This window comes from Neoarius graeffei, chromosome 2 (assembly GCF_027579695.1).
Source record: "Neoarius graeffei isolate fNeoGra1 chromosome 2, fNeoGra1.pri, whole genome shotgun sequence".
NCBI lineage: Eukaryota > Metazoa > Chordata > Actinopteri > Siluriformes > Ariidae > Neoarius > Neoarius graeffei.
Window position 1 is genome coordinate 1,927,244 of NC_083570.1, and position 27,026 is coordinate 1,954,269.

General features: G+C 45.5%; 3 protein-coding genes across 3 annotated transcripts; all 3 read right to left on the reverse strand.

Moving 5' to 3' along the window:
• Positions 1-6,490: 6,490 nt before the first annotated feature.
• LOC132871192 (trace amine-associated receptor 13c-like) lies at positions 6,491-7,483 on the reverse strand. The gene has a single exon (XM_060905300.1). It carries the CDS (start codon positions 7,481-7,483, stop codon positions 6,491-6,493), a length of 993 nt encoding a protein of 330 aa, XP_060761283.1.
• An 11,234-nt stretch (positions 7,484-18,717) lies between these two features.
• LOC132871200 (trace amine-associated receptor 13c-like) lies at positions 18,718-19,710 on the reverse strand. The gene has a single exon (XM_060905312.1). The coding sequence runs from the start codon at positions 19,708-19,710 to the stop codon at positions 18,718-18,720; it is 993 nt and encodes a 330-aa protein (XP_060761295.1).
• Positions 19,711-24,343: 4,633 nt separating this feature from the next.
• On the reverse strand, positions 24,344-25,336 carry LOC132871207 (trace amine-associated receptor 13c-like). Its single transcript, XM_060905319.1, has one exon. The coding sequence runs from the start codon at positions 25,334-25,336 to the stop codon at positions 24,344-24,346; it is 993 nt and encodes a 330-aa protein (XP_060761302.1).
• Positions 25,337-27,026: the final 1,690 nt, after the last annotated feature.

Genomic DNA, 27,026 nt, shown 5'->3' on the forward strand with positions numbered 1-27,026 from the left:
AAAAGTTTCTTGCTGGACTTCAATAACATAATCTAAAACTCTGTAAATATAATATGGAAGTAAACGCACCAGAAATACAGAAACTAAAATGCCGAGGACTTTAGCTACTTTTCTCTCAGATTTCATCAAGTGTGATGTGATTTTCTGTGTTTCAGGCTGTGTGTGATTATTAAGCTCTCTGATCGCAGTGGCATGTTTCTTAGCAATCACAAAAACCCCAGTATACAATATGATTATGACAGAAAGTGGAAAGATAAATGTTATTACAAGATCAGTTACAGACAAAACCTCATTTACAAAGTAAAAACACTCTCCAGGACACAGTAAAACATTCATGAAGTTTCCATTGAAATATAAGAGTGCCAAGTTATAGAACATCACTACACCCCAGTCAGCGGGCTGGTGATGTCCGAATAATTAGTTATAAACCTACGATAATAGCCAGCCAGCCCCAGGAACTGTCTCACCCCCTTTTTGATCTTGGGCCTCGGGCAGGCCGCAATTGCTGCCGTCTTATTAATTTGGGGACGCACCTGCCCGTTGCCCAAGTGGAAGCCCAGATACCATACTTCCACCTGCCCAATCGCACACTTCTTTGGGTTGGCTGTGAGCCCCGCTCACCTCAGCGACCTAAGGACGGCCCTCAGATGTTCGAGGTGCCGCTGTCAGTCATTACTATAGATGATGATGTCATCTAAATACGCGGCCGCATAAGTGGCGTGAGGGCGGAGGACTCTGTCCATCAGCCACTGAAACGTAGCGGGCGCCCCAAACAACCCAAACGGAAGGGTGACGAATTGGTGTAAACCAAACAGTGTGGAAAAGGCAGTTTTTTCTCAGGATAGTGGAGTCAAGGGGATCTGCCAATATCCCTTCGTCAAATCCTGCGTCGAATAAAAGCGAGCAGTGCCGAGTCGATCGAGCAACTCATCAATATGAGGCATTGGGTACGCGTCGAATTTAGACACCGCATTGACTTTTCTATAGTCCACACAGAACTGGACCGACCTGTCGGCCTTGGGTACCATGACCACCGGGCTGCTCTAGTCACTGTGGGACTCCTCGACGATGCCCATTTCGAGCATGGTCTGAAGTTCTTCCCGAACCACCTTTTTTTTTGTGTTCGGGTAGCCTGTAAGGGCGGCTACGCACTACCACCCCCGGGGCGTCTCTATGTGGTGCTCTATGAGGTTAGTGCGACCGGGCAGGGGCGAGAACACATCCGAAAACTCGGTCTGCAACTGTGCGACCTCCGTGAGTTAGGTCGGGGAGAGGTGGTCTCCACAGGGGACCGGAGAGGTATATGATGCCAATGTCCCTTTTTGAACCTCCGGCCCCAGCTCCGCCTTCTCTGGAACCACCGACACCAATACCACGGGGACCTCCTCATTCCAGAGTTTAAGCAGATTGAGGTGGTAAATCTGTAGCGCCCCACCCCTGTCCATTCGCCTCACCTCAAAGTCGACGTCCCTGACTCGCAGTGTGACCTCAAAGGGTCCTTGCCACTTGGCGATCAATTTGGAGCTCGACGTGGGCAACAGTATGAGTACCTTATCTCCCGGTGTGAACTCTCTATGGTGCGTACCCTTGTTTGCGTACCCTGCCGCAAATTCTCCTGAGTTAGGTGGGTGAGCGTGTGGAGTTTTGCGCGCAGGTCCATAACATACTGAATTTCATTCTTACTTTGTGAAGGTCCCGCCTCCCAATTTTCCCGCAGCACGTCCAGGATGCCGCGCGGCTCATGCTCATATAATAATTAGAATGGGGAGAACCCCGTGGAGGCTTGGGGGACCTCTCGCACTGAGAACAGCAAGGGTTCGAGCCACTTATCCCAATTACGTGCGTCCTCACTTACGAATTTCTTAATAATATTTTTGAGGGTGCGGTTGAACTGTTCTTCTAAACGGTCCGTTTGTGGGTGATACACGCTGGTGCGGATTGGCTTAATCCCCAGTAACCAATACAGTTTGCGCAGTGTTCATGACATAAACGAAGTGCCTTGATCAGTCAGAATCTCTTTCGGGATTCCAACTCGGGAGATGACGCGGAAGAGTGCCTCTGCAATACTGCATGCGGAGATATTGCGCAGAGGCACTGCTTCCGGGTATCACGTTGCATAGTCCACCAGAACTAATATAAAGCGGTACCCTCGTGCTGACCGATCTAATGGCCCGACGAGATCCATCCCAATTCTCTCAAACGGGGTCTCGATTAACGGTAGAGGGCGCAAAGGCGCTTTTGGAATGGCCGCTGGATTTACTAACTGGCATTCGCGGCATGCCGTACACCACCTACGGACATCGCCGTGAATCCCCGGCCAATAGAATCGTGCCATTATTCGGGCTAGTGTTTTATCCTGCCACAAGTGTCCAGCCATGGGATTAAAGTGAGCTGCCTGGAATACTAATTCCCGACGGCTCTTCGGAATTAAAAGCTGCGTGACTCGCTCTTTAGTTTGAGTGTCCTGTGTCATTCGGTATAATCTATCCTTCATAATCGCGAAGTAGGGGAAGGATGGGGTGGCGTTCGGCTGGAGCGTTTGACCATCGATTACTCTCACTTGGTCAAACGCATGCCGCAGAGTCTCGTCTCGCGACTGCTCTAATGGGAAATCCGTGAGGGATTCCCCAATAGAGAGAGGAGGAGCTGGCGGCTCCTCACTCTGACGCGGAGATGATCTAGACAGCTCTGTGACAGCTGCTCCCACCAAAGCGACCCCAGGACCTCCCCCTGTCAAATGGCAGGACCCACTCTCTACTAGGCGCATCATTAACCCCGAAATCCCGGCCAATCAGTCCCCAAAATTAAAGAGTGGGTAAGGCGAGGATTAACCGCCGCCTTCACTATAAATATTTCCTCTCTGAAAATAATGTGGACCGACACCAAAGGGTAGCGGTGAACATCCCCATGCACACACAACACCTTCACCCCTTGTGCTCCCCCCAATGCCTCGTTTTGAACCAGGCTTTGGCGAATTGAGGTCTGATTACAACCAGAATCCACCAACGCCTGATATGTAGCCCCTTGGATACTCACCGGTATTCGATATGCTCCGGCCCGATCGAGGGCGGCCTCTGGCGCATTGGGGATCCGAACCACCACGCCCACTTCCATTGCTGTGCACTGCTGTTGAAGGTGGCCCGGCTCCCCGCAGTGCCAGCAATCCGGCCCGGGCTTTCCCTCTGCACCGGTGATCTGGGGCTCACTCACCTGAGGTTGGGGAGAGACAGACACAGAAGGGAGAAACGGGAGGGCACCGCGGGTGCGGCGGGCCGGCTGGGGTGGTGCTGGCCCCCGCCTCCGCGGTGGGGGAATGGGGCGAGGATGGGACATAGGAGGAGGGGGGAGAGAGAGAGAGAGAGAGAAGAGGAGAGAAGAGAAGATGCCATTTGCTGTCCTGCCGCCGGGACAGCCGCCAAATGATCCTCCGCCAGCTCGACTGCCTGATCCAGCGACGCCGGGCGGTGGCACTGGACCCACTCCGCGGTTCCTGCTGGTAAGCGGGCGATGAACTGTTCCAGTACCACCTGGTCGATGATTCCCTCGGCGTCGCGATCGTTGGCCCTCAACCACTGCCAGCAGGCGTCCCGGAGCTGCTGGCCGAACGCGAACGGCCGGCCGACTTTCTCCAATCGCAGCGCGCGGAAGCGCTGGCGCTGTTGTTCCGGTGTGTGCCCCACGCGCTGGAGGACGGCCCGGTGGAGGTCCGCATAGGCCAGCTGGCGGTCGGCGGGGAGCTGTAGCGCGGCCAGCTGTGCCTCTCCCGTTAGTAGGGGGAGGAGGTGTGCCGCGCGCTGCTCCATCGGCCACCCCCAGGCTACGGCGACCTGTTCAAACAACGTGAGGAACGCCTCGGGGTCGTCCTGCGGGCCCATCTTGGTGACAGTGAGGGGAGACGGGCCCGCGGCCGGAGCGCTGGTGGACCCCGCCGACGCGAGGAGATGCCGGAACGCCTCGCGATCTTCCTGCGGGGCCAGCACCAGGGCTTCGAAGCACTGCTTTTGTTCCTTTCGGAGTGTGACGAGCGCCTGGTGCTGGCTTTGCTGAGCCGTGGCAAGGGTGTGGACCAGGTCGGCGAACGGGGAGGATTCCATGGTGCTGCTGGGTTGGTGCTCCACTCCTGGGTTTCGGCACCACTGTAGTATGTTCCCTATGTGTGGTTGGAGCACAGAGGATGGCAGGACAGAGATCAGGTTCACAACTCGGCTTTATTGCCACACTTTTCAGTCTAACAGTATGCAATTACTAACACAGACACACACAGACACACAATCGGCGTCTGGTTTAGGGATGAGCTCCTTCCACTCTCGCTCTCCCTCCTGATATAGGGCGCGGTCACTGGGAAGACACAAACACAGGTTAATTGCTCTCAGGTGTAGTGATTCTGCCACTTACCTTCCCTGACTCCGCCCTCCTGTCACAGACTGGCGCTTGACCACGCCCCCGCTGCCACAGTCACCAAAAAGGTCAAAATCATTTTTTTTGCAATATCTTCCTTCATATTCATCATATTTACTTCAAACCAAATCCAAAATGTTCATCTTTCAATTCAGCTTCCATTGATATGCTACATGATGGGGTATCTCTCATAGTTTCTTTGTGGTTGGGGGTCAAATATCAGGCAGGTCAAGTCATTGGTGCTACCATGCGAGGTCTGTTTTGCCTGGCAACACTTGTTATTATAATTATTATTTTAGCCAATCAGGGGTGCAGATAGGATTTTTGAACTGGGGGGGACTGAGCTGTCAGCAAATGATTACATTTTGTGAAAATGCATATAATATATATATCTCATCTCATCTCATTATCTCTAGCCGCTTTATCCTTCTACAGGGTCGCAGGCAAGCTGGAGCCTATCCCAGCTGACTACGGGCGAAAGGCGGGGTACACCCTGGACAAGTCGCCAGGTCATCACAGGGCTATAATATATATATATATATATATATATATATATATATATATATATATACACTGTATGTACTGAAGCTTCAATATACATTAGAATTGTGAGATTTCTAACTGAATGAACATTGGTAGGTAAAGGCCTACCTGGTCAACACTAGCCATACATGATCAAATTGTTATTTGTCTGGTATATTAATCAGGCTCCAAAATTTCATGTCTTCTGCATGTTTTATTTAAACATTTGCTTATCTCAGCAGGATGAAGAATATCATCACAAAAACTTTAACTGTAACTTCTAACAAAAAGGGAATGTCCAAAAATAAATAACAAAAAAAAAAATAAATTGAAATGATTCACACTCGTGCCTTCAGGTAAGTGCAAATGCCTTCTTATTATTGTCAGACTAGCTACTCAACATAATCAAAAGAATATCTGCCACATCTGGGAAAATTAACAGGCAATATGAAACTTACATTGCTCAGTTTTTGAAAAAAACGCTGTAATTGTTTTTTTGTTTTTTCATTGTTGACCCCACCAGGTATTGCCTGCAGGCCAGGACGATGTTAACATCTTAAATCTTATAATTTCAGTTAACAGTTGCTGCTGACTAAAATAACATTATACATAAAAATAAAAACATTAAAAGATATTCACCTACAGCCTAGAATGCTGTTATTTTACATTTAGCCTACTTCAGGTAAGTCCAAATTCCTTCTTATTATTATCAGACTAGTTACTCAACATTACAAAACAAGTATTTGGCTCTCCCACCATCACTTCAGATGCTGCTCCTGCTCCAGAAATGCTCCACTGTCCACTCTACTGTCTCCTGTATGCAACAGCTCCCCTACCAATGCAGCTGCAGCACCCACCACTTCTGGTTACCTGCCCCCATCCTTCACAGTTGATGAGGTAAAGGTGGAGCTTGGGAGAAGGCATCCAGGGAAAGCAGCAGGCCCAAACGGTGTGTGTCCAAGACTCCTGAAGGACTGTGCAGCCCAGCGAGCTGAGCCCCTCTGGTGGCTCTTCAACATGAGTCTATGACTAGGCAAAGTTCCAGTGCAGTGGAAAACATCCTGTCTCGTACCGATGCCCAAAGTAGGGTGACCAGTTGAGATAAACGATTACTGCCCGGTGGCATTAACATCCTATATTATGAAGACCCTGGAGTGTCTGGTTCTCCACCTCATGAGGCCAGAGGTCACTCATGTATAGAGAGAAGTGATAAAACTGAAAGAAGCTGTGCTACAAGCCTGGAAACCCATTACAAAAATACAACAACAGTTTGGTGATGTCACAGGGTTACCGGCTTGATGTAGTTATTGCAAACAAGGGATATGCAACCAAATATTAAGTGTTAATTACTTTAATTTACCTAAAGACTATCAGTTTGTATACTTTGGCACACCAGTGATGTCATGTTCTTGTCTGTTTAATACTTCTATATGTAAATATCAGGAAATGAAAGCTGAAATATAGATTAAGGACTGTTTTATATATATATATAAAACATATTTAATATATGGCATAATGAACGTAATCGAAAGAATATTTGGGAACATCAAGAGGAGTAGAAAAAGGCTGTTCATGAAAGTACGTTTATTAATGCAGAGTCTGTTTGGAATATTTGCAGAGTGATAATTAATTTAATGCACCTCCTAAACCATGGGTAAAACAGAGCATAAATAAATGGATTCATGGTGGAATTCAGATAAATTATGAAAATGACTGTATGAAAAGTTGCTTGCTGGACTTCAGTAACATCACCTAATAAGCTGAAAATAACATATGGAAGTAAACACACCAGAAATACAGAAACTAAAATGCCGAGGACTTTAGCTGCTTTTCTCTCAGATTTCATCGAGTGTGATGTGATTTTCTGTGTTTTAGATTGTGTGTGATTATTAAGCTCTCTGATCGCAGTGGCATGTTTTTTAGCAATCACAAAAACCCGAGTATACAATATGATTATGACAGAAAGTGGAAAGATAAATGAAAATACAATATCAATTACAGACCAAACCTCATTTAGTAAGTAAAAACACTCTCCAGGACACAGTAAAACATTCATGAAGTTTCCATTGAAATATAAGAGTGCCAAGTTATAGACCATCAATACACCCCAGTCAAAAACAATTACAATGAGAATAATCCTCACAGAGACATGGTTCATGTAGAAAAAGGGGTTTGAGAGAGCCAAATACCGATCCACAGCAATCAGAGCAATATTATAGATGGACACGACTGTGAGGAATCCATTAATCGATAAAAAACTGGTACAGAAATCTCTCCCAAATATCCCGCATGACTCGATTATCCAGATTAACATCGGTGGCATTACAAAAGCACCAACAAAGAAATCCGACACGGCCAGAGAGAGCACGAGCATGTTTGTTGGTGTATGAAGCTGCTTGAAGTGAAAAACAGAGATGATGACGAGCAGATTTCCACACACTGTTAGAAGAACCACAGCAGCTGAACACACGTACAGTAAGATATAAGCAGCAGGAGATACCGATCTCTCTGGACAGGAGAAATTCACACAGCGATCAGATTGGTTCAAGTCCATCAGGTTCATGAATACAACATTTCACTAATGCCTACAGAGCTTCAAGGAAAACAGTAACTAAGTAAATGACTTATGACTCAAACAGCCCTGGTGTTTTTATAGTTTAGAAATTGATCACGCCTCCCCAGTTTCTTTGACAACATAATAAATGATGTCATGCTTTGTTGAGAAAAAGGCCTCGTAGGTACAGGCCAGAGAATAATATATGCCATCATGCCAAATTTCATGTAACAAAGCCTACATATAAACAAAGTTGTTATGTTAAGAACCTGCCCTATTGATAATGAAAGTTTTAAAAAGGGTGATGAAAAGACATCTTATGAATATATCAAGATGCCAGAGTGGGTGTATGTCTCTGTCACTTCATAGTTTCATTTCAAAATACTATCAACAAGATTTCTATCGATATTCAGTGTCTGTGTGCAGGCACTTATGGATGCAGTCGCAGGGGAGAACGGGTGTGTCACAAACTGGCAGACAAATCCAAATCATAAGACAAATGATGAGGTCAGAGTCGAGCAAGAGGTCGGTCGATGTGCAGACAGTATGTCAGAGATTAAGCGAGTGTTCAGAGTCAGGGATTAACAGAAAATAGGGTCAGAGTCACTGAGAGTCAGCTAGGAACAACAGCTCAGTATAATCAGGTATGGATAAACTGAACCATACATCACAATGTGTGTGTTTGCTGTCCTTAAATAGGTGGAGCTGATTACAGGAAATTCGGAACAGGTGTGTCTTCAATCAATATTCGGCAGAGGGAGGGCACTCAACACCCCAAGGTGTTCATTCTGGGAGCACTTTCTTTTCTGGGATGACCTCTTTTCCTGGGTGCTGGCTTTTTGGGATGTTTGGTATAGAATTGTTGAGTGAGAAGTGCGTCTAGGATAATGTTGGCAAGCACCCAGCTGCATTCCTCTGGACCATACCCCTCCCAGTCCACCAGATATTCCAGGTTGCCATGTCTACAATGGGAGTTGATGATCTTATGGACCTGATATACTGGTTGTTCCTCCAGTTCTACAGGCAAGGGAGGTTCAGTGGCTGGTTGAGTGGTGGCTAGGGGTCCTTGTATGGCAGGTTTGAGGCATGACACATGAAAAGTAGGTGACAGGCATCAATGTTGTGGGAGCTCAAGTCTGTAAGACTGTTAATTCCGTGGAGGATTTTGAAAGGACCCATGTATCAGGCATAGAGCTTCTGCCATGTGTTGGGATCTCACAGGTCTTTTGTGGACACCCACACACCATCTCCAGGTGAGTACACAGGTATTTCCCCTCTGTGCTTGTCCGCATAGAGTTTATACCTGCCGGCCACCTGTTCTAGCCTCTGGTGAACACTTTGCCATACTTGTTCACTTCTTCAGAACCAGGAGTCCACTGCCAGGATTTGTGAGGGTGAGTCGTCTCATGGAAACAATGGTGGCTGATATCTAAGGATGCACCGGAATGATGTGAGCTGGGTGGCAGAGTGTTTCATAGAATTTTGGGTTTATTCAGCCCAGGGGAGGAATTGTGACCAGTCTTTGGGGTTTCCAGAGATAACACCCTCATGCAGCGCCCGATCTCCTGATTGGCGCATTCCACTTGGCCATTGGACTGTGGGTGGTGTTTTGAGGTTAGACTCACCAAAACCCCTAGCTTGTCAATGAACTTAGTCCACACCCTGGAAGTGAACTGGGGGCCCCGTTCACTTACAATGTCTTCAGGGATCCCATAGTACTGGAGGACATGTGAGGAGAGGAGTTCGGTGGTTTCAAAGGCAGTGGGTAGACCAGGCAAGGGGATGAGCCTTAACACCTTGGAGAATCAGTCAATGACCACCATGATGACTGTGTTGTTCTGTGACTTGGGTAGATCCATGATGAAATCTATGGCCAGATGGGACCAGGGTCTTTGGGGTGTAGCCAGCGGACAGAGTTTACCCATGGGTGGAGCCAAAGGTACCTTGGCTTAGGCAGAGGCAGAGCAAGTGGAAACGAACCTGTTGAAATCAGACATCATGTTCTCCCACCAATACCTAGGTCAGATGAGCTGATATGTACGTTGACTACTGGGATGTCCAGTCGCAGGGGATGAATGAGCCCAGGTAATGAGTTGGCCTTGGAACTGTGGTGGGATGAACACAAGACCAGGAGGACAGGCATCTGGAGGGTCGCAAGGTTGGGCTTGAACTATTTCCTTGTCAATTTCCCATGTGATGGCATTAGCAAAACACTTACAATGTCTTGCAAAAGTATTCATCCCACTTCATGTTTGTCCTGTTTTGTTGCATTACAAGCTGGAATTAAAATGGATTTTTTTGGGGGGGGAGTGAGCACCATTTGATTTACACAACATGCCTAACACTTTAAAAAGTGCAAATTGTTTTTTATTGTGACAAAAACAATACTTAAGATGAAAAAACAGAAATCTGGAGTGTGCATAGGCATTCACCCTCACCAAAGCCAATACTTTGTAGAGCCACCTTTGTAGAGCAATTACAGCTGCAAGTCTCTTGGGGTATGTCTCTATTAGCTTAGCATATCTAGCCACTGGGATTTTTGCCCTTTTCTCAAAGCAAAATTGCTCCAACTCTTCAAGTTAGATGGGTTGCGTCGGTGTACAGCAACCTTCAAGTTATGCCTCAGATTCTCAGCTGGATTGAGGTCTGGGCTTTGACTCTGCCATTCCAAGACATTTAAATGTTTCCCTTTAAACCAGTGTAATGTAGCTTTAGCAGTGTATTTAGGGTCATTGTCCCGTTAGAATGTGAACCTTTGTCCCAGTCTCAAAACTCTGGCTGACTCAAACAGGTTTTCCTCCAGAACTGCTCCATATTTAGTGCCATCCATCTTTCCTTCAATTCTGACCAGCTTTCTTGTCGCTGCAGATGAAAAACATCCCCACAGCATGATGCTGCCACCACCATGGCTCACTGTAGGAATGGTGTTCTCAGAGTGATGGAAAGTTTTGCGTTTGTACCACATATCGTGTTTCCCATGATGGCCAAAAAGATCAACTTTAGTCTCATTTGACCAGAGAATCTTCTTCCATGTATTTGGGGAATCTGCCACATGCTGTTGGGCAAACGCCAAATGTGTTTTCTTATATATTTTTTTCATTAAGCATTGGCTTTTTTCTGGCTGCTCTTCCATAAAGCCCTGGTCTGTGGAGCGTATGGCTTAAAGTGGTCCTATGGACAGATACTCCCATCTCTGCTGTGGATCTTTGCAGCTCCTTCAGTGTTATTTTTGGTGTTTTTGTTGCATCTCTGATTAATGCCCTCCTTGCCTGGTCTGTGAGTTTTGGTGGGTGGCCTTCTCTTGTCAGGTTTGTAGTGGTGCCATAATCTTTCCATCTTGCTACATTTGATTTAATTGTGCTCTGTGGGATATTCAAAGTTTGGGATATTTTTTATAACCCAACCCTGATCTATACTTCTCCACAACTTTGTCTCTGACCTGTTTGGAGGCTCCTTGGTTATCATATTGCTTGCTTAATAATGTTGCAGAGTCAGGGGCCTTCCAGAACAGGTTGATTTAAGCAGACATCATGTCACAGATCATAGGACACTTTATTGCACACAGGTGGATCTTAATCAACTAATTATGTGACTTATGAAGTTAACTGGTTGGACCAGCTCTTATTTAGGGATTTCATATGAAAGGGGTGAATACCTATGCACACTCCAGATTTCTGTTTTTTCCTCTTAATTATTGTTTGTCTCGCAATAAAAAACATTTTGCACCTTTAAAGTGGTAGGCATGTTGTGTAAATAAAATGATGCGAACCCCCCCAAACAAGCCATTTTTATTCCAGGTTGTAATGCAACAAAATGGGACAAACATCAAGGGGGGTAAATACTTTTGTAAAACAATGTAGGTTGCAGGATAGGAGTGGGTTCTTGGTTGATGGTTGTAGATGTGTGAATTCTGGATCACGTATTGGTCTTAGTGTTTCTGGAATTAGTAAGTTTGGAGATGGTGACCTGGAAAGGTGTGAAGAAGAGTGCCCACCTTGCCTGACATGGATTCAGCCATTTGGCTGTCTTTAGATTTTCAAGGTTCTTAGGATCAGAGAGAATAACAAATGGATGTGTGGCCCCCTCAAGCCAGTGTCTCCATTCCTCTAGGGAAAGCTTTACTGCAAGAAGTTCCAGATTCCTGATGTCATAATTCTGTGTAGACGTTGAGAGTTTCTTCAAAAAAAAAGGCAACAGGGTGTAGCTTGGGCTTCTCCCCAAAGCGCTGTGACAACACCTCTCCCATTTCTGTCTCGGAGGCATCTACAGCCACGATGAATGATTTTGAAGGATCTGGATGTCTGAGAATTGGTGTTATTGTGATGGCTGATTTGAGCTCTTTGAAGGCATCCTCCGCAGCCTTGTTCCACTCGAGGTGCTTGGGACATTTCTTAAGCAAGATGGTGAACCCTCTGATGAACCGGTGTGAGGGTTGTGGCAGGAAGGGCATCTGGCTTAAAATTATGCTCCAGTGATTATGACATGGCTCAAGAGGGTCCAAATGGAGCCGGAATGGCAGCAGTGCTGGACAAGGGAGAAGAAGATAATGATGAATATACAGTAAAAGCAATATTTGGGAACATGATCAGGTGGAATTAAAACAAAACAAAACAAAACAAAAAACCCAGCTGTTTATGAAAATACACTGATTAATGCAGAGTCTGTTTGGAATATTTGCAGAGTGATAATTAATTTAATGCACCTCCTGAACCACGAGTAAAACAGAGCATAAATAAATGGATTAATGGTGGAATTAAGACAAATTATGAAAATGATTGTATGAAAAGTTTCTTGCTGGACTTCAATAACATAATCTAAAACTCTGTAAATATAATATGGAAGTAAACGCACCAGAAATACAGAAACTAAAATGCCGAGGACTTTAGCTACTTTTCTCTCAGATTTCATCAAGTGTGATGTGATTTTCTGTGTTTCAGGCTGTGTGTGATTATTAAGCTCTCTGATCGCAGTGGCATGTTTCTTAGCAATCACAAAAACCCCAGTATACAATATGATTATGATAGAAAGTGGAAAGATAAATGTTATTACAAGATCAGTTACAGACAAAACCTCATTTACAAAGTAAAAACACTCTCCAGGACACAGTAAAACATTCATGAAGTTTCCATTGAAATATAAGAGTGCCAAGTTATAGAACATCACTACACCCCAGTCAGCGGGCTGGTGATGTCCGAATAATTAGTTATAAACCTACGATAATAGCCAGCCAGCCCCAGGAACTGTCTCACCCCCTTTTTGATCGTGGGCCTCGGGCAGGCCGCAATTGCTGCCCTCTTATTAATTTGGGGACGCACCTGCCCGTTGCCCAAGTGGAAGCCCAGATACCGTACTTCCACCTGCCCAATCGCACACTTCTTTGGGTTGGCTGTGAGCCCCGCTCACCTCAGCGACCTAAGGACGGCCCTCAGATGTTCGAGGTGCCGCTGTCAGTCATTACTATAGATGATGATGTCATCTAAATACGCGGCCGCATAAGTGGCGTGAGGGCGGAGGACTCTGTCCATCAGCCACTGAAACGTAGCGGGCGCCCCAAACAACCCAAATGGAAGGGTGACGAATTGGTGTAAACCAAACAGTGTGGAAAAGGCAGTTTTTTCTCAGGATAGTGGAGTCAAGGGGATCTGCCAATATCCCTTCGTCAAATCCTGCGTCGAATAAAAGCGAGCAGTGCCGAGTCGATCGAGCAACTCATCAATATGAGGCATTGGGTACGCGTCGAACTTAGACAGCGCATTGACTTTTCTATAGTCCACACAGAACTGGACCGACCTGTCGGCCTTGGGTACCATGACCACCGGGCTGCTCTAGTCACTGTGGGACTCCTCGACGATGCCCATTTCGAGCATGGTCTGAAGTTCTTCCCGAACCACCTTTTTTTTTGTGTTCGGGTAGCCTGTAAGGGCGGCAACGCACTACCACCCCCGGGGCGTCTCTATGTGGTGCTCTATGAGGTTAGTGCGACCGGGCAGGGGCGAGAACACATCCGAAAACTCGGTCTGCAACTGTGCGACCTCCGTGAGTTGGGTCGGGGAGAGGTGGTCTCCACAGGGGACCGGAGAGGTATATGATGCCAATGTCCCTTTTTGAACCTCCGGCCCCAGCTCCGCCTTCTCTGGAACCACCGACACCAATACCACGGGGACCTCCTCATTCCAGAGTTTAAGCAGATTGAGGTGGTAAATCTGTAGCGCCCCACCCCTGTCCATTCGCCTCACCTCATAGTCGACGTCCCCGACTCGCTGTGTGACCTCAAAGGGTCCATGCCACTTGGCGATCAATTTGGAGCTCGACGTGGGCAACAGTATGAGTACCTTATCTCCCGGTGTGAACTCTCTATGGTGCGTACCCTTGTTTGCGTACCCTGCCGCAAATTCTCCTGAGTTAGGTGGGTGAGCGTGTGGAGTTTTGCGCGCAGGTCCATAACATACTGAATTTCATTCTTACTTTGTGAAGGTCCCGCCTCCCAATTTTCCCGCAGCACGTCCAGGATGCCGCGCGGCTCACGCCCATATAATAATTAGAATGGGGAGAACCCCGTGGAGGCTTGGGGGACCTCTCGCACTGAGAACAGCAAGGGTTCGAGCCAATTATCCCAATTACGTGCGTCCTCACTTACGAATTTCTTAATAATATTTTTGAGGGTGCGGTTGAACTGTTCTTCTAAACCGTCCGTTTGTGGGTGATACACGCTGGTGCGGATTGGCTTAATCCCCAGTAACCAATACAGTTTGTGCAGTGTTCATGACATAAACGAAGTGCCTTGATCAGTCAGAATCTCTTTTGGGATTCCAACTCGGGAGATGACGCGGAAGAGTGCCTCTGCAATACTGCATGCGGAGATATTGCGCAGAGGCACTGCTTCCGGGTATAACGTTGCATAGTCCACCAGAACTAATATAAAGCGGTACCCTCGTGCTGACCGATCTAATGGCCCGACGAGATCCATCCCAATTCTCTCAAACGGGGTCTCGATTAATGGTAGAGGGCGCAAAGGCGCTTTTGGAATGGCCGCTGGATTTACTAACTGGCATTCGCGGCATGCCGTACACCACCTACGGACATCGCCGCGAATCCCCGGCCAATAGAATCGTGCCATTATTCGGGCTAGTGTTTTATCCTGCCCCAAGTGTCCAGCCATGGGATTAAAGTGAGCCGCATGGAATACTAATTCCCGACGGCTCTTCGGAATTAAAAGCTGCGTGACTCGCTCTTTAGTTTGAGTGTCCTGCGTCACTCGGTATAATCTATCCTTCATAATCGCGAAGTAGGGGAAGGATGGGGTGGCGTTCGGCTGGAGCGTTTGACCATCGATTACTCTCACTTGGTCAAACGCATGCCGCAGAGTCTCGTCTCGCGACTGCTCTAATGGGAAATCCGTGAGGGATTCCCCAATAGAGAGAGGAGGAGCTGGCGGCTCCTCACTCTGACGCGGAGATGATGTAGACAGCTCTGTGACAGCTGCTCCCACCAAAGCGACCCCAGGACCTCCCCCTGTCAAGTGGCAGGACCCACTCTCTACTAGGCGCATCATTAAACCCCGAAATCCCGGCCAATCAGTCCCCAAAATTAAAGAGTGGGTAAGGCGAGGATTAACCGCCGCCTTCACTATAAATATTTCCCCTCTGAAAATAATGTGGACCGACACCAAAGGGTAGCGGTGAACATCTCCATGCACACACAACACCTTCACCCCTTGTGCTCCCCCCAATGCCTCGTTTTGAACCAGGCTTTGGCGAATTGAGGTCTGATTACAACCAGAATCCACCAACGCCTGATCTGTAGCCCCTTGGATACTCACCGGTATTCGATACGCTACGGCCCGATCGAGGGCGGCCTCTGGCGCATTGGGGATCCGAACCACCACGCCCACTTCCATTGCTGTGCACTGCTGTTGAAGGTGGCCCGGCTCCCCGCAGTGCCAGCAAACCGGCCCGGGCTTTCCCTCTGCACCGGTGATCTGGGGCTCACTCACCTGAGGTGGGGGAGAGACAGACACAGAAGGGAGCAATGGGAGGGCACCAGGGGTGCGGCGGGCCAGCTGGGGTGGGGCCGGCCCCCGGCTCCGCGGTGGGGGAATGGGGCGAGGATGGGACACAGGAGGAGGGGGAGAGAGAGAGAGAGAGAGAAGAGGAGAGGAGAGAAGAGAAGATGCCATTTGCTGTCCTGCCGCCGGGACAGCCGCCAAATGATCCTCCGCCAGCTCGACTGCCTGATCCAGCGACACCGGGCGGTGGCACTGGACCCATTCCGCGGTTCATGCTGGTAAGCGGGCGATGAACTGTTCCAGTACCACCTGGTCGATGATTCCCTCGGCGTCGCGATCGTTGGCCCTCAACCACTGCCAGCAGGCGTCCCGGAGCTGCTGGCCGAATGCGAACGGCCGGCCAACTTTCTCCAATCGCAGCGCGCGGAAGCGCTGGCGTTGTTGTTCCGGTGTGCGCCCCACGCGCTGGAGGACGGCCCGGCGGAGGTCCGCATAGGCCAGCCGGCGGTCGGCGGGGAGCTGTAGCGCGGCCAGCTGTGCATCTCCCGTTAGTAGGGGGAGGAGGCGTGCCGCGCGCTGCTCCATCGGCCACCCCCAGGCTATGGCGACCTGTTCAAACAACGTGAGGAACGCCTCGGGGTCGTCCTGCGGGCCCATCTTGGTGACAGTGAGGGGAGACGGGCCCGCGGCCGGAGCGCTGGTGGACCCCGCCGACGCGAGGAGATGCCGGAACGCCTCGCGATCTTCCTGCGGGGCCAGCACCAGGGCTTCGAAGCACTGCTTTTGTTCCTTTCGGAGTGTGACGAGCGCCTGGTGCTGGCTTTGCTGAGCCGTGGCAAGGGTGTGGACCAGGTCGGAGAACGGGGAGGATTCCATGGTGCTGCTGGGTTGGTGCTCCACTCCTGGGTTTCGGCACCACTGTAGTATGTTCCCTATGTGTGGTTGGATCACAGAGGATGGCAGGACAGAGATCAGGTTCACAACTCGGCTTTATTGCCACACTTTTCAGTCTAACAGTATGCAATTACTAACACAGACACACACAGACACACAATCGGCGTCTGGTTTAGGGATGAGCTCCTTCCACTCTCGCTCTCCCTCCTGATATAGGGCGCGGTCACTGGGAAGACACAAACACAGGTTAATTGCTCTCAGGTGTAGTGATTCTGCCACTTACCTTCCCTGACACCGCCCTCCTGTCACAGACTGGCGCTTGACCACGCCCCCGCTGCCACAGTCACCAAAAAGGTCAAAATCATTTTTTTTGCAATATCTTCCTTCATATTCATCATATTTACTTCAAACCAAATCCAAAATGTTCATCTTTCAATTCTGCTTCCATTGATATAGTACATGATGGGGTATCTCTCATAGTTTCTTTGTGGTTGGGGGTCAAATATAAGGCAGGTCAAGTCATTGGTGCTACCACGCAGGGTCTGTTTTGCCTGGCAGCACTTGTTATTATAATTATTATTTTAGCCAATCAGGGGTGCAGATAGGATTTTTGAACTGGGGGGGACTGAGCTGTCAGCAAATGATTACATTTTGTGAAAATGCATATAATATATAAATCTCATCTCATCTCATTATCTCTAGCCGCTTTATCCTTCTACAGGGTCGCAGGCAAGCTGGAGCCTATCCCAGCTGACTACGTGCGAAAGGCGGGGTACACCCTGGACAAGTCGCCAGGTCATCACAGGGCTATAATATATATATACACTGTATGGTTTGAAGCTTCAATATACATTAGAATTGTGAGATTTCTAACTGAATGAACATTGGTAGGCAAAGGCCTACCTGGTCAACACTAGCCATACATGATCAAATAGTTATTTGTCTGGTATATTAATCAGGCTCGAAAATTTCATGTCTTCTGCATGTTTTATTTAAACATTTGCTTATCTCAGCAGGATGAAGAATATCATCACAAAAACTTTAACTGTAACTTCTAACAAAAAGGGAATGTCCAAAAATAAATAACAAAAAAAAATAAATTGAAATGATTCACACTCGTGCCTTCAGGTAAGTGCAACTGCCTTCTTATTATTGTCAGACTAGCTACTGAACATTATCAAAAGAATATCTGCCACATCTGGGAAAGTTAACAGGCAATATGATACTTACATTGCTCAGTTTTTGAAAAAAACGCTGTAATTGTTTTTTTGTTTTTTCATTGTTGACCCCACCAGGGATTGCCTGCAGGCCAGGACGATGTTAACATCTTAAATCTTATAATTTCAGTTAACAGTTGCTGCTGACTAAAATAACATTATACATAAAACTAAAAACATTAAAAGATATTCACCTACAGCCTAGAATGCTGTTATTTTACATTTAGCCTACTTCAGGTAAGTCCAAATTCCTTCTTATTATTATCAGACTAGCTACTCAACATTACAAAACAAGTATTTGGCTCTCCCACCATCACTTCAGATGCTGCTCCTGCTCCAGAAATGCTCCACTGTCCACTCTACTGTCTCCTGTATGCAACAGCTCCCCTACCAATGCAGCTGCAGCACCCACCACTTCTGGTTACCTGCCCCCATCCTTCACAGTTGATGAGGTAAGGGTGGAGCTTGGGAGACTGCGTCCAGGGAAAGCAGCAGGCCCAAACGGTGTGTGTCCAAGACTCCTGAAGGACTGTGCAGCCCAGCAAGCTGAGCCCCTCTGGTGGCTCTTCAACATGAGTCTATGACTAGGCAAAGTTCCAGTGCAGTGGAAAACATTCTGTCTCGTACCGATGCCCAAAGTAGGGTGACCAGTTGAGATAAACGATTACTGCCCGGTGGCATTAACATCCTATATTATGAAGACCCTGGAGTGTCTGGTTCTCCACCTCATGAGGCCAGAGGTCACTCATGTATAGAGAGAAGTGATAAAACTGAAAGAAGCTGTGCTACAAGCCTGGAAACCCATTACAAAAATACAACAACAGTTTGGTGATGTCACAGGGTTACCGGCTTGATGTAGTTATTGCAAACAAGGGATATGCAACCAAATATTAAGTGTTCATTACTTTAATTTACCTAAAGACTATCAGTTTGTATACTTTGGCACACCAGTGATGTCATGTTCTTGTCTGTTTAATACATCTATATGTAAATATCAGGAAATGAAAGCTGAAATATAGATTAAGGACTGTTTTATATATATATATATAAAACATATTTAATATATGGCATAATGAACGTAATCGAAAGAATATTTGGGAACATCAAGTGGAGTAGAAAAAGAATGTTCATGAAAGTACGTTTATTAATGCAGAGTCTGTTTGGAATATTTGCAGAGTGATAATTAATTTAATGCACCTCCTAAACCATGGGTAAAACAGAGCATAAATAAATGGATTCATAGTGGAATTAAGATACATTATGAAAATGACTATATGAAAAGTTGTTTGCTGGACTTCAATAACATAACCTAATAAGCTGTAAATAAAATATGGAAGTAAACACACCAGAAATACAGAAACTAAAATGCCGAGGACTTTAGCTGCTTTTCTCTCAGATTTCATCGAGTGTGATGTGATTTTCTGTGTTTTAGATTGTGTGTGATTATTAAGCTCTCTGATCGCAGTGGCATGTTTCTTAGCAATCACAAAAACCCGAGTATACAATATGATTATGACAGAAAGTGGAAAGATAAATGAAAATACAATATCAATTACAGACCAAACCTCATTTAGTAAGTAAAAACACTCTCCAGGACACAGTAAAACATTCCTGAAGATTCCATTGAAATATAAGAATGCCAAGTTATAGACCATCACTACACCCCAGTCAAAAACAATTACAACGAGAATAATCCTCACAGAGACATGGTTCATGTAGAGAAAGGGGTTTGAGAGAGCCAAATATCGATCCACAGCAATCAGAGCAATATTATAGATGGACACGATTGTGAGGAATCCATTAATCGATAAATAACTGGTACAGAAATCTCTCCCAAATATCCAGCATGACTCGATTATCCAGATTAACATCGGCGGCATTACAAAAGCACCAACAAAGAAATCCGACACGGCCAGAGAGAGCACGAGTGTGTTTGTTGGTGTGTGAAGCTGCTTGAAGTGAAAAACAGAGATGATGACGAGCAGATTTCCACACACTGTTAGAAGAACCACAGCAGCTGAACACACGTACAGTAAGATATAAGCAGCAGGAGATACAGATCTCTCTGGACAGGAGAAATTCACACAGCGATCAGGTTGGTTCAAGTCCATCAGGTTCATGAATACAACATTTCACTAATGCCTACAGAGCTTCAAGGAAAACAGTAACTAATTAAATGACTTATGACTCAAACAGCCCTGGTGATTTTATAGTTCAGAAATTGATCACGCCTCCCCAGTTTCTTTGACAACATAATAAATGATGTCATGCTTTGTTGAGAAAAAGGCCTCGTAGGTACAGGCCAGAGAATAATATACACCATCATGTCAAATTTCATGTAACAAAGCCTACATATAAACAAAGTTATGTTAAGAACCTGCCCTATGGATAATGAAAGTTTTAAAAAGGGTGATGAAAAGACATCTTATGAATAAATCAAGATGCCAGAGTGGGTGTATGTCCCTGTCACTTCATAGTTTCATTTCAAACTACTATCAACAAGATTTCTATCGATATTCAGTGTCTGTGTGCAGGCACTTATGGATGCAGTCGCAGGGGAGAACGGGTGTGTCACAAACTGGCAGCCAAATCCAAATCGTGAGACAAATGATGAGGTCAGAGTCGAGCAAGAGGTCGGTCGATGTGCAGACAGTATGTCAGAGATTAAGCGAGCGTTCAGAGTCAGGGATTAACAGAAAATAGGGTCAGAGTCACTGAGAGTCAGCTAGGAACAACAGCTCAGTAAAGTCAGGTATGGATAAACTGAACCAGACATCACAATGTGTGTGTTTGCTGTCCTTAAATAGGCAGAGCTTATTACAGGAAATATGGAACAGGTGTGTCTTCAATCAATATTCGGCAGAGGGAGGGCACTCAACACCCCAAGGTGCTCATTCTGGGAGCACTTTCTTTTCTGAGATGACCTCTTTTCCTGGGTGCTGGCTTTTTGGGATGTTTGGTATACAATTCTTGAGTGAGAAGTGAGTCTAGGATAATGTTGGCAAGCACCCAGCTGCATTGCTCTGGACCATACCCCTCCCAGTCCACCAGATATTCCAGGTTGCCATGTCTACAATGGGAGTTGATGATCTTATATATAGGACCTGATATACTGGTTGTTCCTCCAGTTCTACAGGCAAGGGAGGTTCATTGGCTGGTTGAGTGGTGGCTAGTGGTCCTTGTATGGCAGGTTTGAGGCATGACACATGAAAAGTAGGTGACAGGCATCAATGTTGTGGGAGCTCAAGTCTGTAATTCTGTGGAGGATTTTGAAAGGACCCATATATCAGGCATATAGCTTCTGCCATGTGTTGGGATCTCACAGGTCTTTTGTGGACACCCACACACCATCTCCAGGTGAGTACACAGGTATTTCCCCTCTGTGCTTGTCCGCATATAGTTTATACCTGCCGGCCACCTGTTCTAGCCTCTGGTGAACACTTTGCGATACTTGTTCACTTCTTCAGAACCAGGATTCCACTGCCAGGATTTGTGAGGGTGAGTCGTCTCATGGAAACAATGGTGGCTGATATCTAAGGATGCACCGGAATGGTGTGAGCTGGGTGGCAGAGTGTTTCATAAAATTTTGGGTTCATTCAGCCCAGGGGAGGAATTGTGACCAGTCTTTGGGGTTTCCAGAGAAAACACCCTCAGGCAGCGCCCGATCTCCTGATTGGCGCATTCCACTTGGCCATTGGACTGTGGGTGGTGTCTTGAGGTTAGACTCACCAAAACCCCTAGCTTGTCAATGAACTTAGTCCACACCCTGGAAGTGAACTGGGGGCCCCGTTCACTTACAATGTCCTCAGGGATCCCATATTACTGGAGGACATGTGAGGAGAGGAGTTTGGTGGTTTCAAAGGCAGTGGTTAGACCAAGCAAGGGGATGACCCTGAACACCTTGGAGAATCAGTCAATGACCACCATGATGACTGTGTTGTTCTGCGACTTGGGTAGATCCATGATGAAATGTATGGCCAGATGGGACCAGGGTCTTTGGGGTGTAGCCAGCGGACAGAGTTTACCCATGGCTGGAGCCCGAGGTACCTTGGCTTAGGCAGAGGCAAAGCAGGAGGAAACGAACCTGTTGAACTCAGACATCATGTTCTCCCACCAATGCCTAGTTCAGCTGAGCTGATATGTACGTTGACTACTGGGATGTCCAGTGACAGGGGATGAATGAGCCCAGATAATGAGTTGGCCTGGGAACTGTGGTGGGACGAACACGAGACCAGGAGGACTGGCTTCTGGAGGGTCGCAAGGTTGGGCTTGAACTATTTCCTTCTCAATTTCCCATGTGACAGGATTAGCAAAGCACTTAGAGTGTCTTGCAAAAGTATTCATCCCGCTTCATGTTTGTCCTGTTTTGTTGCATTACAAGCTGGAATTAAAATGGTTTGGGGGGGGGGGGGGTGGGGTTTGAGCAACATTTGATTTACACAACATGCCTAACACTTAAAAAAGTGCAAGTACTTTTTTATTGTGACACAAACAGTACTTAAGATGAAAAAACAGAAATCTGGAGTGTGCATAGGCATTCACCCTCACCAAAGCCAATACTTTGTAGAGCCACCTTTGTAGAGCAATTACCGCTGCAAGTCTCTTGGGGTATGTCTCTATTAGCTTAGAATATCTAGCCAATGGGATTTTTGCCCTTTCCTCAAGGCAAAACTGCTCCAACTCTTCAAGTTAGATGGGTTGCGTCGGTGTACAGCAACCTTCAAGTTATGCCACAGATACTCAACTGGATTGAGGTCTGGGCTTTGACTCTGCCATTCCAAGACATTTAAATGTTTCCCTTTAAACCACTGTAATGTAGGTTTAAAAGTGTGTTTAGGGTCATTGTCCTGTTAGAATGTGAACCTTCATCCCAGTCTCAAAACTCTGGCTGACTCAAACAGGTTTTCCTTCAGAATTGCCCCATATTTAGTGCCATCCATCTTTCCTTCAATTCTGACCAGCTTTCCTGTCGCTGCAGATTAAAAACATCCCCACAGCATGATGCTGCCACCACCATGGTTCACTGTAGGAATGGTGTTCTCAGGGTGATGGAAAGTGTTGCGTTTGCACCACATATCGTGTTTCCCATGATGGCCAAAAAGATCAACGTTAGTCTCATTTGACCAGAGAATCTACTTCCATTCATTTGGGGAATCTGCCACATGCTGTTGGGCAAACGCCAAATGTGTTTTCTTATATATATTTTTTTTCATTAAGCAATGGCTTTTTTCTGGCTGCTCTTCCATAAAGCTCTGGTCTGTGGAGCATATAGCTTAAAGTGGTCCTATGGACAGATACTCCCATCTCCGCTGTGGACCTTTGCAGCTCCTTCAGTGTTATTTTTGGTGTTTTTGTTGCATCTCTGATTAATGCCCACTTTGCCTGGTCTGTGAGTTTTGGTGGGTGGCCTTCTCTTGTCAGGTTTGTAGTGGTGCCATAATCTTTCCATTTTGCTATATTTGATTTAATGTTGCTCCGTGGGATATTCAAAGTTTGGATTTTTATTATAACCCAACCCTGATCTATACTTCTCCACAACTTTGTCTCTGACCTGTTTGGAGGCTCCTTGGTTTTCATATTGCTTGCTTCGTAATGTTGCAGAGTCAGGGGCCTTCCAGAACAGGTTGATTTAAACAGACATCATGTCACAGATCATAGGACACTTTATTGCACACAGGTGGATCTTAATCAACTAATTATATGACTTATGAAGTTAACTGGTTGGACCAGCTCTTTTTTAGGGATTTCATATGAAAGGGGTGAATTACTATGCACACTCCAGATTTCTGTTTTTTCCTCTTAATTATTCTTTGTGTCACAATAAAAAACAAAACAATTTGCACCTTTAAAGTGGTAGGCATGTTTTATAAATCAAATGATGCGACCCCCCCCCAAACAAGCCATTTTTATTCCAGGTTGTAATGCAACAAAATGGGACAAACATCAAGGGGGATAAACACTTTTGTAAAACAATGTAGGTTGCAGGATAGGAGTGGGTTCTTGGTTGATAGTTGTAGATGTCTGAATTATGGATCATGCATTGGCCTTAGTGTTTTTGGAACCAATACGGTTGGAGATGGTGACCTGGAAAGGTGTGAAGAAGAGTGCCCACCTTGCCTGACATGGATTCAGCCATTTGGCTGTCTTTAGATATTCAAGGTTCTTAGGATCAGAGAGAATAAGAAATGGATGTGTGGCCCCCTCATGCCAGTGTCTCCATTCCTCTAGGGAAAGCTTTACTGCAAGAAGTTCCAGATTCCTGATGTCATAATTCTGTGTAGACGTTGAGAGTTTCTTCGAAAAAAAAAAAAGGCAACAGGGTGTAGCTTGGGCTTCTCCCCAAAGCGCTGTGACAACACCTCTCCCATTTCTGTCTCGGAGGCATCTACAGCCACGATGAATGATTTTGAGGGATCTGGATGTCTGAGAATTGGTGTTATTGTGATGGCTGATTTGAGCTCTTTGAAGGCATCCTCCGCAGCCTTGTTCCACTCGAGGTGCTTGGGACATTTCTTAAGCAAGATGGTGAACCCTCTGATGAACCGGTGTGAGGGTTGTGGCAGGAAGGGCATCTGGCTTAAAATTATGCTCCAATTATTATGACATGGCTCAAGAGGGTCCAAATGGAGCCGGAATGGCAGCAGTGCTGGACAAGGGAGAAGAAGATAATGATGAATATACAGTAAAAGCAATATTTGGGAACATGATCAGGTGGAATTAAAACAAAACAAAAAAAAAAAAAACCCCATCTGTTTATGAAAATACATTGATTAATGCAGAGTCTGTTTGGAATATTTGCAGAGTGATAATTAATTTAATGCACCTCCTAAACCATGGATAAAACAGAGCATAAATAAATGGATTAATGGTGGAATTAAGACAAATTATGAAAATGATTGTAGGAAAAGTTTCTTGCTGGACTTCAATAACATAACCTAAAAATCTGTAAATATAATATGGAAGTAAACACACCAGAAATACAGAAACTAAAATGCCGAGGACTTTAGCTGCTTTTCTCTCAGATTTCATCGAGTGTGATGTGATTTTCTGTGTTTCAGGCCGTGTGTGATTATTAAGCTCTCTGATCGCAGTGGCGTGTTTCTTAGCAATCACAAAAACCCGAGTATACAATATGATTATGATAGAAAGTGGAAAAATAAATGTTATTACAAGATCAATTACAGACCAAACCTCATTTACAAAGTAAAAACACTCTCCAGGACACAGTAAAACATTCATGAAGTTTCCATTGAAATATAAGAGTGCCAAGTTATAGACCATCACTACACCCCAGTCAAAAACAATTACAACACGAATGATCCTCACAGAGACATGGTTCATGTAGAGAAAGGGGTTTGAGAGAGCCAAATATCGATCCACAGCAATCAGAGCAATATTATAGACGGACACGATTGTGAGGAAACCACTAATCAATAAAAGGTAGAGACAGACACCTCTCCCAAATATCCAGCATGACTCGATTATCCAGATTAACATCGGCGGCATAACAAAAGCACCAATGAAGAAATCCGACACGGCCAGAGAGAACACGAGTGTGTTTGTTGGTGTGTGAAGCTGCTTGAAGTGAAAAACAGAGATGATGACGAGCAGATTTCCACACACTGTTAGAAGAACCACAGCAGCTGAACACACGTACAGAAATATATAAACTACAGGAGATAAAGATCTCTCTGGACAGGAGAAATTCACACAGCGATCAGATTGGTTAAACTCCATCAGAATCATGAATACAGCATTTCACTAATGCCTACAGCACTAAAAGAAACCCCTCATGTATCACATGCTACGACTGTAAACCATTGTGTAAGGTCACAGTTGAATAACTTGTGGGTCACGCAGCTCTGGTGCTTTTATAGTATAGAAATAGATTACGCCCCCTGAGTTTGAGTGACAGCATAATACATATGAGGTAATATCATACCTTGTTTGAACAAATAGGCACAGTAGGCATTGTCAGGGTTGGGAGGTTACTTTAAAATATATTTCAATACAATTACTAATTCCCTGGTTAAAAATGTGGTCAGTAACCTCATCCAAGTATCACAATATTCATGTCAGTTTTTGTCCCCTTTTCTGCTTTAAAGACACAATACTGGTGAAATTTCCTCCCAGTGAAAGCATTTCTTTCACTCCAGGCCATGATAATGAATTGGTTCCTGTAAGATTAGTGTGACAATATAGTCGGAGTACACATGCATTCAGCTTGTGTAACAGCAGAAAATCGTGAATACTTTGGAGACAGCCATGTGCATGTTCGTGTCCGTGTGGTGAGACGCCATGTCCATGGAAGTATCAGGGATGAGAATGAAAAATATTTAAAATGTCTGAAAAAACCGGGGCGGGGCCCATGGCCCAGGGGGGCTGGGCCCAGGGGTTCCAGGGGCTAATGATTTTTGGCTTTTTTTTTCTTACCCCAAAACCATTAATTTTATCAGCAAAAAGTTGCAATTTATTTGGAAATAAATTCCCCTTCTTGGTGGACTACCAGGTGAAAATGATGAATATGGTACAAGAGACTTGTTTTTAATCAATTCACATTTGATGATTTCAAAAAATCAATGCACCTTTTAATATAAACGAGCTCTACAGTATTATATTTCTGCATTTTAGCTATTCATGTCTTTGAATACTCTAATCCTTTAAAATGAAGTGCAAACCAGAAAAAAAGTTCTATCATATAATTCTCTTAAGCTTTCTTCTGATGTTATCATTGTAGCAGGAGCTCTTGCATATTAAGCAGGGAACATTCAACATCACTTATCACTTCCCTTTCAACTGTTGTGTGTACTAACTAGGTTTTATCTGGACAGGATGTTGTGTAATGTAATACAGATACCATACGGTCAATCTGAAGATCAAGATGGTGATTTTGAGTTAAAGAACAGGCATGTACAATTGGCATTACATATTGGAAAAATTTTTTAAATCATAAACTATAAGTTCATCTCGGACTAAAAAATTTGGGCAGGCGCTCCCGCGGCACATACCAGCAATCCCCCCGTCCCCGTCCCCGTCCCCCTATGAAATGAGCAATAAGTAGGAGAGTTATACACGGTATCATACCTAAAATTTTTTCAGAAGTATAGATACGATACTATGATTCTCCCCAACATGCTACATTAGACAAGCTAACCCCATTTATAAAAAGATACACACATATATGACGTGTATTTGATATATATGATGTATATTCATACATTGTTATTTTACGGAAATCTTCAATAAGTTTGGTCTTTTCATGACAGCCTGTTGTAGACCTAAATATAATGCACATGAAATGACACTCCTCACCTCAACATGTCCTTTACAATCACTTAAGCCACCATGGGCAATGCTGAAATCACTGTTGCAAACAGTACATCGCGCGAAACTGTCATTATTGTTGACCCTTATTAGACAGGGAGATTCTTTTGTG

Coding starts and splice junctions, on each gene's coding strand:
- LOC132871200 (XM_060905312.1), bottom strand. CDS start 19,710: ATGAACCTGATGGACTTGAACCAACCTGATCGCTGTGTGAATTTCTCC.
- LOC132871207 (XM_060905319.1), bottom strand. CDS start 25,336: ATGATTCTGATGGAGTTTAACCAATCTGATCGCTGTGTGAATTTCTCC.
- LOC132871192 (XM_060905300.1), bottom strand. CDS start 7,483: ATGAACCTGATGGACTTGAACCAATCTGATCGCTGTGTGAATTTCTCC.